The 11994-nt window shown below is 38.5% G+C and overlaps 1 protein-coding gene across 1 annotated transcript; it reads left to right on the top strand.

Annotated features, from left to right (window-relative positions):
* Nucleotides 1-1375: 1375 nt before the first annotated feature.
* kcnk1b (potassium channel, subfamily K, member 1b) lies at nucleotides 1376-10562 on the top strand. The gene is made up of 3 exons (XM_058058295.2): nucleotides 1376-1894; nucleotides 4606-5001; nucleotides 7441-10562. Exons 1-3 carry the CDS (start codon nucleotides 1540-1542, stop codon nucleotides 7689-7691), a joined length of 1002 nt encoding a protein of 333 aa, XP_057914278.2. The 5' UTR covers nucleotides 1376-1539; the 3' UTR covers nucleotides 7692-10562.
* Nucleotides 10563-11994: the final 1432 nt, after the last annotated feature.

Raw genomic sequence — 11994 nt, 5'->3', positions numbered from 1 at the left:
TTTCTATTTAGATTCAAGAGCAGGCTAATAGATGGCGCTTAAGCAATGGGGAAGGATGTAATGATATTATGCCAAAGAGTATGTCTACGATCCAAAACAAATATATCAAATGAACTGCCTTACATGTCAGTCAAACTTATGTGACAGGTAACAGTTTTTGCAAGTCTTTAGTGAAGATTGGCTTTCAGAAACACAAAGTACCTCAACCGTTGTTTCCTGCTGCTCATTTTGCTCACCTTTCCAGTTTGTGTGTGAATGCCTCCCACCCCATTTCTGCTGAGTGTGGAAAAATACGCCACACATTTTGACCAAACATATGCAGCTTGAAAAAAAAAGGGCTTCTTCACTTCAAAGAGCTGGCTCCCACTGACGTCACTATTAGAATTAGGAACATTTGTTTTGCATCAATTTCATCAAAAATTGCACCCTCAAAATAAATAACTTGTATTTGAACACCTGGAGAGTACCTGGAGAAAACCCATGCACAGATTGGGAGCACAGTACATGCAAAATCAACACTTACTAAGGACTACGCCACCATGTTGGTGGAAACAGATATGAACAGTTATGCTAGGTACAGTTCACATACTTGTGTTAAACCACAACACAAGGTAAACAGGACAACATGCTGTAAAATCACCTGGTTAAACCTACAAGGGTATTATTTGTTAAAGTTAATTAAGAAACAGCTAGTATCTGCATGTACTAGCGTTGAGCTTCCTCCCTTGTTACCTTCACTAGCAGCTCCACCTCATTTGGCGGCATAATACGTCACATAGCAGACTGGCTGTTATTTAAACGAGGCATTACACTTCCGCTATTCTGTATTCCCACAACAATGGACAGATGGACCAGCCTACTCACGGGAGAAAAAAATACCCAACACTTTTTTTTAATGGTTTAGAAATCAAACCACTTACGTTGCTCATTCCTGAGTATGTCACATATGAAATGTGATCAATAATTGTTGCCAACATGGTGCTCTGTATTGGTGGCGCAGAAAAACCTACAGAAAGAGGAATATTAAAAGTATTGTAAAGACTCAAGTGTCAAGTCGATGTATGTGAGTAAGCTACCTCACCTGTTCACCTTCACAGGCCATTAACGCAACAAAAAAGGGGAGGACATGTTGGGAGTTGAACCTAATATTACCTGAAAAGGAGGAAGCAAACTAATGACGTCACGGCTGCATTCACTTGCCTAGTGAAACTTACGGTTGTGTTCTATATAATTATTTTTAAGTTAAATTCGGTTGTTCGATGTGGTTAAATATATATTACATTGCAGTATTTATTCACATTAAACAGGCTCATATGAAAGCTAAACATTAGATTGAAGAGCAACTGCACAAAGCACAGGTTATTTCCGCCCAACTCACAGTTCCACTGGAAACACCGCGGTGTCAGTGAACGCACCTCTTCACCGAAGAAGGTTTCGCAGAGAGGGAAGATATTTGTCATTTTAGCATAGAAAGGCGAAACATCACTTTCTTGAACTTCGATTTGTATTTTTCTAAACGTAGCTAGCCCAACATTTAAAATGCTCCAGTCGCTCTCCGGTAATCCGTGCGTTCGGCTCATCCAGAGGCACAAATCGACGTGGTATTTTGTGTGTCTGGTGGTGGGCTACATCCTTTATCTCATCTTCGGGGCTGTTGTCTTCTCGTCCGTCGAGCTGCCTTACGAGGACGATGTGCGCCAGAACCTGAGGGCCTTGAAAACGCAGTTCCTGCAGAACCACGAATGTCTCTCCGAGGAGAGTCTGGAGGGCTTTCTGAAGAAAGCCCTCGATGCTAGCAATTACGGGGTCTCCATCCTCAACGACACCTCTGCTAACTGGAACTGGGACTTCACATCTGCCCTCTTCTTTGCTAGCACCGTGCTGTCCACCACAGGTCAGACATTTCTTACATATAGATGTATCTTGCTCTCTTATTGGACATACATATATTGGATTATGTCGACATAGACCCAATATAGAGCCCATAATGTGGCACACAAACCTTAATTAACGTTCAATAACTTCCTTGTTTCATTCATGCTCATGTGTAATTAAGTAGTTATTACACAGCACCAAGGCCCTATACCAGGGGTGGGCAAACTACGGCCCGGGGTGCACATCCGGCCCGCCAAGTGTTTGAATACGGCCCGCCCAATCTTTCCAAAGTATTTCATTTAAACTCAACATACAACCTGGCATCATGGCCTGAGCCAACCTTTTGATGGTTTTATCAATTTCCTTTTTTGACATGGTCTGTTGTTTACAAAGTGCTCCTGAAAAAAGGGACACAAGCACATAATAATAATAATTATTATTATTATTGGATTATTAGATTATTATAATTATTATTAGAACTACTGTGATTATTATAATTATTATATTAATTCTAATTATTATATTAATTATATATAATATTATTGTTATATTTGCATATTTTACATAATAATAATATAATACTTATTATTTTAATTTTATTGTAATTATTATAATATTTTATTATTTTTCAAATATTTAAATATAAATATAAAATAATAAGTAATAATAGCAGATTGCATGACAATTTTACAGATACAATAATACCAGGTGGACTGTTACGTGTAAAATATATAGTCTCCCCCCCCCCCCCCCCCCGTAAATTTTGTCATATCAATGCGGCCCGCGAGTCAAAAAGTTTGCCCACCCCTGCCCTATACCGTCGATAAAACTAACATCTTTCATAGTGTGCATACATACATATATACACATATGCATCAGCCAGTGCTTTCATGATACTATCCTACACATAGCAGAATAGGGTACTTGTAATATACTTATACTTATACAAATACAGGCACATCTGATGTTTGCTGTGTTTCTTCCCTGTAAATATTAAGTACATAGTTTTATATTCAAAAATGTATGTATTCATTTGGGCGTCAGTAACAAGTACATACACCTACATTAACAGTCAGTTTAGCGTAAACACACACTGTATGTATGTCGTCACATTACCATACTTCTTTTTCTCTTTGCTCAGTCAAATTTGATCATTTGTTAAAATAAATGTAAACAAATTATGTTTTTTTTCTTGAGGCAATAGACATTTGCAACACCATCCAGTATTATCGAAATAAAACATAAATACATCGAATGATGGCATGCTGCAGGGAGCGTATACCTGAAGGAACTTTAGTCTGACAACATGGCAGCAGTTATCTGTGAAGTTTCAACACACGTGGGTATGTGCACATTGTACACCGTGTGTTCAAGTCCGCAACAGTACTGTGTTAAACATATATTACAAGTACATGTAGATTTCCTGATAATTACCAGTCTTGCGAGTAGAACATGGTATTTTTCACACTCATCTAAGGTTACGGAGTCGATGAATTGAGTAATCGTGTTTGCTTGTTAAAAGAGAAATAATAAATTCACAAGAAAACTAAAACATTCCACTAAGTAATGAAGGACCAATTATTTGAATTATTTAGATAATCAACCGTTTTATTTCTTAAATGGACATTGTGCTTAGTATAAGTTAAGGCGGTCAAACATAACACATTAACCGTGGTAAAGAATGTATTTCATTAATTATGTTAACTTTTTTATGTAATTAAATGGCAAGCCCGGATGGCTACCATCTAAACTCATGCAAGTCGTGCAGTCCATTATTTTACACTGCTCAAATATGGCTCCCTATGACAGTACAATACATAACTGTGTATGTGTGTGAAGATTTTATTGAAGTGTTTTTTTTGTCAACACAGACTAGCTTTATAGTGTAGCATCTTTGGGAGTACATCCTGTTTCTCAGAATGCTTTGCTGTATAGTTTTTGTAAAAAAAAAAAATTAGAGATCACATAGTATAATAGTCTCAGAAAATATTCTGCATTATACGTTGGTAGTGTATTGTCTGTTTTCCTATTGTGGTGCTGTGTGTGTGTGTAGTAGCTTTTGACACTAGTAAGTAAGAACTGTGTGTGACGTGGCAATGCTCTGCGATTAGCTAACATGGTACATCTCACACATGTACATTACACTAGAGTACCATCTAGTGGCTCAAATGTGACATGACACAATGATCACATGACACAATGATCTTTGAATGATAATCCTAATGATCATTTTTTTAAAAGTTGAAATTGTGAAATATTTGATAATTAATTGCACAATTATTGACCAGCAAAATATGTGATGGTGATAGGCTACCATGTTAAAATAAATGCTGATTATTATCTTTATCCATAATATACCTTGTGTAGAAAACACAGGCTACATGGTCGCATCTCGCGTGTTTATAAAATTGCTTGAGATCTTGAAATATGTCCTTCATTTTTCAGGAACTTATGGTATTTTTTGTTAATGGAACTGAAACTCACCCGCACGCTTGGTTAAGATTTCTTTCCCAATCCCAAGGGCGGTGGACATAAGAGCGATTGGACACAAAAAGAGGTTCTTTAGGCAGTTTGTTTACACAACAATTGCTCAGGAGCCTAAAATGGCATCAGTTGTTTCAATGTGATGTCATGTGAAGACTGTATTTATCCATACGTATTACCATATCACGTACAGTATATGCTTGAATATGTTATTTCTTTGTATTCATGATGGGTTTTTGCCTCCAGGTTATGGTCACACAGCACCGCTGTCTGAGGCCGGCAAGGCCTTCTGCATCATCTACTCTGTGATAGGCATCCCCTTCACCCTCCTCTTCCTCACTGCTGTGGTGCAAAGGATCATGGTGTACAGCACACGGAGGCCCATCACATACATCCACACACGTTGGGGCTTGCCTAAACCTCTGGTGGCCATCATCCACGCCTGCTTCCTCGCCATCTTGGCCATTTCGTGCTTTTTCCTCATCCCTGCTGCCATCTTCTCAACTTTGGAGGATAACTGGAACTTCTTGGAGTCTTTCTACTTCTGCTTTATTTCTCTCAGCACCGTCGGATTGGGAGATTATGTGCCGGGAGAGGCGGCCAATCAGAGGTTCAGGCAGTTCTACAAGCTGGGCATTACTGGTGAGTTCCTTGTTGTATTACACTCGCTAGCCACTTCATTTGATACACCAGCATGTAAGCTAACGAGCCACAGCTTTAATAAAGATGCTGTTGTCATTTGACACTTTTAACAATGCATGTTGCTATGGTTGTAGTTTGCAGTGGTGTATAACTACACTGAAAAATACTTTTCTACTGCACTCTGACAATGTGGGTAGTATACAAAACTGAGCTTTTTTATCTTAAAGTGTGTACCTGAACCATATTTAAAGGAATAATCTAGCAATCCAATCCAAATGATACTGTATATGTAGGCATGCAACGTGCACGCACAATGAGGTCAGCCCATTTCTCATAAGCTCAATGACTACTTCCTGTTGCAAACAGGATGTTAGTCATATTTTTGGGTCAGGGGACAAGTTACTCTTTCTTTGAGTTCTAAAACTAGTATCATGGGTCTACAGCTTGTAGGGTACCATACTAACATTTTTATACATGGTGTTCTTTCATCATATTTGATATCTTGTTTATTATTGTCATTCATTTGCAAAAGTTGAAACCAGGCAGCTGGACTCTTCTTCAAAAGGTGAAACGTCTTCACCAAGAAGGGTCCAGTTGCCTCCATTCAACTTTTGTGGATTACCATGAGATGGGAGTGACTGGGAGTGATGGTTTGCACTCTTGCCCGGGTTACGTCTTTCCCTGCCATTATTTCCTGTTTGGTGCTTTTATTTTGTTATGTTTGTTTCCTATCTGGACTGAATATATTACCTTTACCAGGATTGGATGAGTGGATTGGATTCGTTATTAGGTTCGAGTTCAACTGGGGCTTCTGTTCATCACTAGTTAGTTTTTCTTGGACTACCATTTCGATGTACTGCGTTGTATTATATACAGTTTAAACAGATGGGTACTGCAGTAGGGGCGCTAGCGTTCAAAAGTACTGAACTTTAATTGAATTATCTCACAATAATAATTTCAATAATCACATTAGCAGCAAGCTAAAACTCAACTCTGAACCCCCGACGTCACTTCCTGTCCCCCACATGTCTGCAAAACATTTATTGCAACACACAAATACATGTCTTACATGGCTTATTTTCTCTGATTATGTCTCCTATATTGGATAACACGCGTGTAAAGGTGACTTTAGGGGTGTTATTTCATGTGTTTCAGGCTCTAAACCGTAACCGTGTGAAAAAACGTATTTAGAAGGATAAACGAGGGATTGTTGTATAAATATTTTTTGTACAATGTGTTCTCTGAGACTACGGTACTATTATTAACATATTGTAGCATTGCTGGGAACACTTCCTGGTTCCCATCATCGATGTAAATAGCTCTTCAGTTTGTGGTTTAAAGTCATAGTTGTTGGTTATTGTTCTACCCAACCAGCGAGAGTGTCTTATCGGCTTTTATTTATCTGCATTGTTGTGTGATGTTTTAGCTATTCTTGTTGTCACACCATGACTGAAACGATTACGCCGAGCGGTCACCCGGTGGAATTTTACAGGCGTTGTTGTTGAATGCAAGCTTTCTTCTTCTGCTGTTAAAATAAAAGCCTTTCTCTGTTACAAGACCCTTGAAAGGACGGGATAGCACCTTTAATATTCTCCTTGTCTTGCATGTTCCTGTTTTATATTAAGTTTTATGTTGGCCTTAGCTGTACCACTTAGTCATCATCAGTCAATATTCGAATCAATCCGCCATGTCATTGCACCCTGGGGTAATAATGCGCAAAATCATCGCAAAACAAATGTTTCTGTTTAAAAAAAAGTCTAATTGTATTCGGCTAGATATAAGTCATCCATCATTTTGCCAGTGTTTTAATTGCAGTGTCTTTAAATGAATGATATCTTAATGCTGCTGAACAAAAATATTGTTGATACTTACGCAAAAGACTGTTGTGTATCTCAACTGAACTGTTTCCTGCATGTTTGCCATGTGGGTGTGCACCATTTTGTCAGTCAGTGAGTGAGTAGGATGTGAGACGAGTGTTGCCTGGCTGCACAAAAAGTGTATCAGCACCCGTGTATTACTATATGTTGTGTATTTACAGAGTAGGTGCTGTACAAATCCCCATTTGTTTTGATTTAGATTATTTTTTTTATTTATGATATAACAACCTTATGCAAATATGTGTGTGCCTTGAAAAGCAAAATGGAATGGAACCATAATGAAAGTCACGCCTGTATCTGCTCTATTTACTATTTGGCTCTGCAGTCAGGAAGCATGAAAGCTGGTGGGGGGCCAAGACTTTACTGTCGGGCTCTCTTTTTTTTAAACATTTTGACCAGCAAGCAAACACTTTTTGTGGGGAACGTGTCAATTCATCACAACACAAGGAAGCACTGCCCCCGTGTGAAGGAATGCGTGAATAACAGCTTGTTGCTTTCTTTCTGCAGACATATAGTAGTACTATACTAGTTTAATGTGTCCTTTCCTCACCTCTGTGTTTAGTTTACCTGATCCTGGGCTTGATCTTCATGCTGGTGGTCCTGGAGACCTTCTGCGAGCTGCAGCAGCTGAAGCAGCTCAGGAAGATGTTCTACCTGAAAAAGGAGAAGACGCAGGACCGTGTGGCCATCCTGGAGCACGACCAGCTGTCCTTCACCTCTGCGCCCATTAAGCCGCACGGCAACGACAAGGCCCGGATGTTCGTTAGCGTCTCGAGTCTGTCCAATCGCAGCGACGACCTCCTGATTCAGTAGAGACGGCGCAGGTCACAAGTACACATACAAGAAACACGTTTTTGCTGTATTTATGGCTCTATGGAGCAAAGCCTCACTACGAGCTGTCTGTTATTTAAAGCAAAAGTCAGTCTTTTACAATCGCCCTAAAGTGTACCATAGTAGATCTACTGTAGCTTTGTCACCAAATAGCACATACTGTTGTAGCGCTACTTGTGTAAATACTTGACAGTGATGTGGACATTGCTTGAAGGTGTACGACGGAAGGCCAGTTAAAGCGCTTGTCAGGTCTAGTTCAGAACCAGTGGTCTAAAGTTACTTTGTAATGCCATGGATGCATAGCTGACTGTCAGAGGCTTTCTACTGTAAGGCAATTTTATTTGGTTCACATGTTCAAAGAATGGTAGTTTTGAAGATGAATTGAAAGGAAGTCTGTGCCGTTTTTGGAAACGTGAACACATATTTCTTACCCTTTTTCAACGACAGCAAGAAGTTTCAGTAATGTTTTACAGCTTTAACGTCAAAATAGGCACCTCCCATGACGTGCATTGTTAGCTCGCTCATACTAACTAATTTTCTCTTGTTATAATGCACAGAAAAAGGAAATAAATATACGTTCATGTTTCACATAAGGATTGTGGATGATGGCAAAATTCCCCCAAAAGTGCAGTTTTCCTTTAAGATGATTGAACCTACTTTATCTTTCACGAAGGTGTGAAATGTCATGCTTGGCCCTCCATTTCATTCAGGGATTTCTTTTCTTGGCACGTCCACTTAATCGCGTTTTTGGTGCACAAGTGTTGCAATTGCACACTCTTTAATTTATTGCCTCGTGTGAAATAATATGTATAATGTACACACATAAAAAGGGATATGAGGTTGGCCTTTAAGGTTGAAGGGAGTTGAATTTGCACATGTACAGGACCCAGCCCAGAGAAATAACTGTTATGTGGTTGGGAATATTTCAGCTGTGATGAGAAATGAATTGAGCAGAAAGCGGAACTCATTTTATATGTGCTATTTACAGTGGATCCCTGCACATTTGCGATTCATACAAATTAATGGATTTTTTTTTATCTGAAAAAAGGCCGTTTTTCAGCAGAAAACACATTTCATTCACCCTAAGTTGGTAATAATGTACAGCTGTACAGGATATTTGGCATTCACGTCAAGTGGGGATCTACTGTATATTTTTATAATTCATGAATTTGTGAATGTCGACCATATTTTCAATGTTTACACTTTTTTGCTATCAATTTTGGAGGTTAATGTACAAGAAACAATGTATTGGAGAGACTTGAACACCACAAGAAGAGCTAAATACCGTGGAACGTCGGTTTTCGTCATAATCCGTTCGCATGAAAACCAGATTAATTTGGTAACTATACATTAAATTAATCTGTAAAGTTAATTTGGTAACTATACATTAAGTAAGTAAGGAAGAAAACAGATAAAGAGTTGTTTATTGTTTACTGAGAACAAATAAACCACCCACACACTTATATTATTTATTCTAAAAACGATTCTAAACGATTCTAAAAACGATTCTCTCGCTGGAATCTGTCTATAGTGTCCCAACCATTCATTATAGTGAACTACCATTCATTCTTCAAAGAGACTGTGCATGCTTTGTTTTGGCTCGAGATTACTAGCACTGTTTAGCCGTGCGATAACCGACGTCCCGCTGTATACTCCAATTGAAACGTAATTCAGTGCAAAATTTGCTGTTTCTTTTTCACACACACATTTGTGTTTTTAAAATTATAGACTTCCTTTTTTGCATGTTTGTCACACTTAAATGTTTCAGATAATCAAACAAATTTAAATATTAGTCAATGAAAAATGCTGTTTATAAATAAAAAAAATTTTCAAGATGTTTTCTGGCATAATTGAGGCAAGCCTTAGTGTTCTTTTTGTTTCATAGTGGTTTCTGTCTTGGAACTTTGCCATGCAGGCCATTTTTGCCCATTGTCTTTCTTATGGTGGAGTCAGGAACACTGGCCTTAAAGTTCAGTTCTTTGGATGTTGTTGTGGGGTCTTTTGTGACCTCGTGGATGAGTCGCTTCGCTCTCGGGGTCATTTTGGTTGGCCGGCTGCACCTGGGAAGGTTCCCCACTGTTTGTGGATAATGGCTCTCACTGGTGTTTGCTAGAGTCCCAAAGCTTTAGAAATGGCTTTTTTCTTTTCCAGACTGATAGAAGTCAAAGTTTTAATGGGAGGCAATTACTTTTTCACACAGGGCCATGTAGGTTTGGATTCCTTGACAAACATGCAAAAAAGAATCAGAAATCAGGAATTTTTTTTTGTCAAATATTGGGAATCGGGACGAATACTTTTATCATTCCACTCAAATGAGTAACTTTGTATTTTACTATGTCTGACATTACAGTATCTCTTGCTACTTGAAGCCTTTTTGTAATATCTGGAATGTTTAGTTTTGTTTCTGTTTAGCATCATTCTTCTGCTATCTTAGCTTAGCTTTGCAGTGTCATGTGCTTGTCGACAGGTGTTTGCTGAACTAGCAACAATTTTTCCATCACAGGAGTTACTTCATGTATCGAATACATGCACAACATTTCAACATTCGACTGTGAACTGTTTTTAAGATGTCTGCTTGGGAAAAAGGAGCCCTTAAATGTTTTTCACTGTAGGATTCCTCAATGGAGCAGTAGTGCTTGTTTCAAAAAGTTCATCCAGATTTACAAATGGAGACCATAAACTGATTGACAACATAAGTGAGGATGCTATTTGGCGCGTGTGCGCATAAATCTTCAGTTGTCAATGTAAACATAAATGTGTTTATGTTTTATTTTTTTTGACATTTGTGACTGTTAAATAAAGTGTTGTTAATAAAAAACTGACGTGATGATGTAACTGCTATTTTTGTGATTATATAACATGTATGAAACACAAGTCAGTGGTTAAAAGGGGTGTTGCTGAAATTGAAATAAGGTCAAACTCTTGGTAAAAAAGCAACAACCGTGACTAACCGCAAGCTTTTAAGCAGCGCTTCTGAAAGAATATAATTGTTGCTACTTGAACGTGTAATTGTTAGTCATCGCTCCAATGTGCGTTTGTTCTGTGTTCAGCAGCCTTTCATTTAAACGAGCATTAAAAATAATCAATTTCTCTACAAATGAACAATTTATATAAAAAATAATAACAAAGGACCACATGAAGTGCTGTAATGATCATGACCCAAATCGCTCAAATTTGCAAGAAATAAACATTCATGTTTTTATTTAGTGTTTTCTGGCCCCGGGTGACAACACACCTCTCTCGAAAAGAGCCTTTTCTTCAAGAACTTATGTTGTTGTATGAATTACAGGTCTTTGTTGCCGCACAGCAGAAGCTGGAGTCAAATGAATAGAGATGAGCCTCTGGCCAGAGTATTTATTGCACATCATGAGAACACAACGACCCTAGGGTACGCACTAATTGGAAATAACTATGCAGGGTGTCAGCTAGTTTAATGCAGAATAACTGCACCATTCAGACACAGCAGTATGCTGCAAATAGTATCTATTCATTTGCATAATGCAATCAGAAGAAATGAAGAATGGCCTCTTTTTAGTAGTACATCATAACATGCCTGAATGATTAAGGGCATTTGCAAAGCATAAGGCAATTTAATTCATTTGTAAACATTCCTATAAACACTGCACTATCCTCAAAGGACAAACCGGTTGGGCAATAATAAATATCGACTAGAAAATAAAAATAGAAAAAACCCACAAGAATACTGTGTTGTTCTATATGTGCCATACAGTACCTTTGGTCACCATGGTACAGGCTGCAGCTCAACATTCTGCAAAGGATAAACATAATATGAAAGCTGACACAATTAATTGATGGATCCATTATTCATTGATTATCTAATTGCCAACTATATTGGTATTTCATGAATCCTTTTGTTAAATATAAACATCCTCTGGTTTCAGTCCGTCAAATGTGAATATTTATTGATTTCCTGAATCAGTGATGAGACGGAGCTCTGCACACTAATCTGTTAATACAGGAAGTTAATACAGGAAGTTACAACAGGGGCGCCAATCGGCATCCACTTCCGTATTTATGTCCTGAGCGGGTTTGGCCGCCATGATGGTGGGAAGAATGCACACTGCTCAGTCATCCACGAAAACAAACCCATCTATGATGATATTGATATTCACCCCCCCACCCCATCCGCTTCGACTTTGGAAAACAATCACAGACATTATTGCCGCTTTTGTTGCTGAAAAATATATTGACTGCTAAAGCAAACGCAGGAGTGACATCATTGTGACATTGTGGCGGACACTAGGGGGCGGGCCTCTCACCCGGT

Source organism: Doryrhamphus excisus, linkage group LG20 (assembly GCF_037039965.1).
Source record: "Doryrhamphus excisus strain RoL-2023G ecotype Guam linkage group LG20, RoL_Dexc_Guam_v1.1, whole genome shotgun sequence".
In the NCBI taxonomy this organism is placed as follows: domain Eukaryota; kingdom Metazoa; phylum Chordata; class Actinopteri; order Syngnathiformes; family Syngnathidae; genus Doryrhamphus; species Doryrhamphus excisus.
Note: the sequence above shows the minus strand (reverse complement) of the source record. Positions and strands in the feature narration are given on the sequence as shown.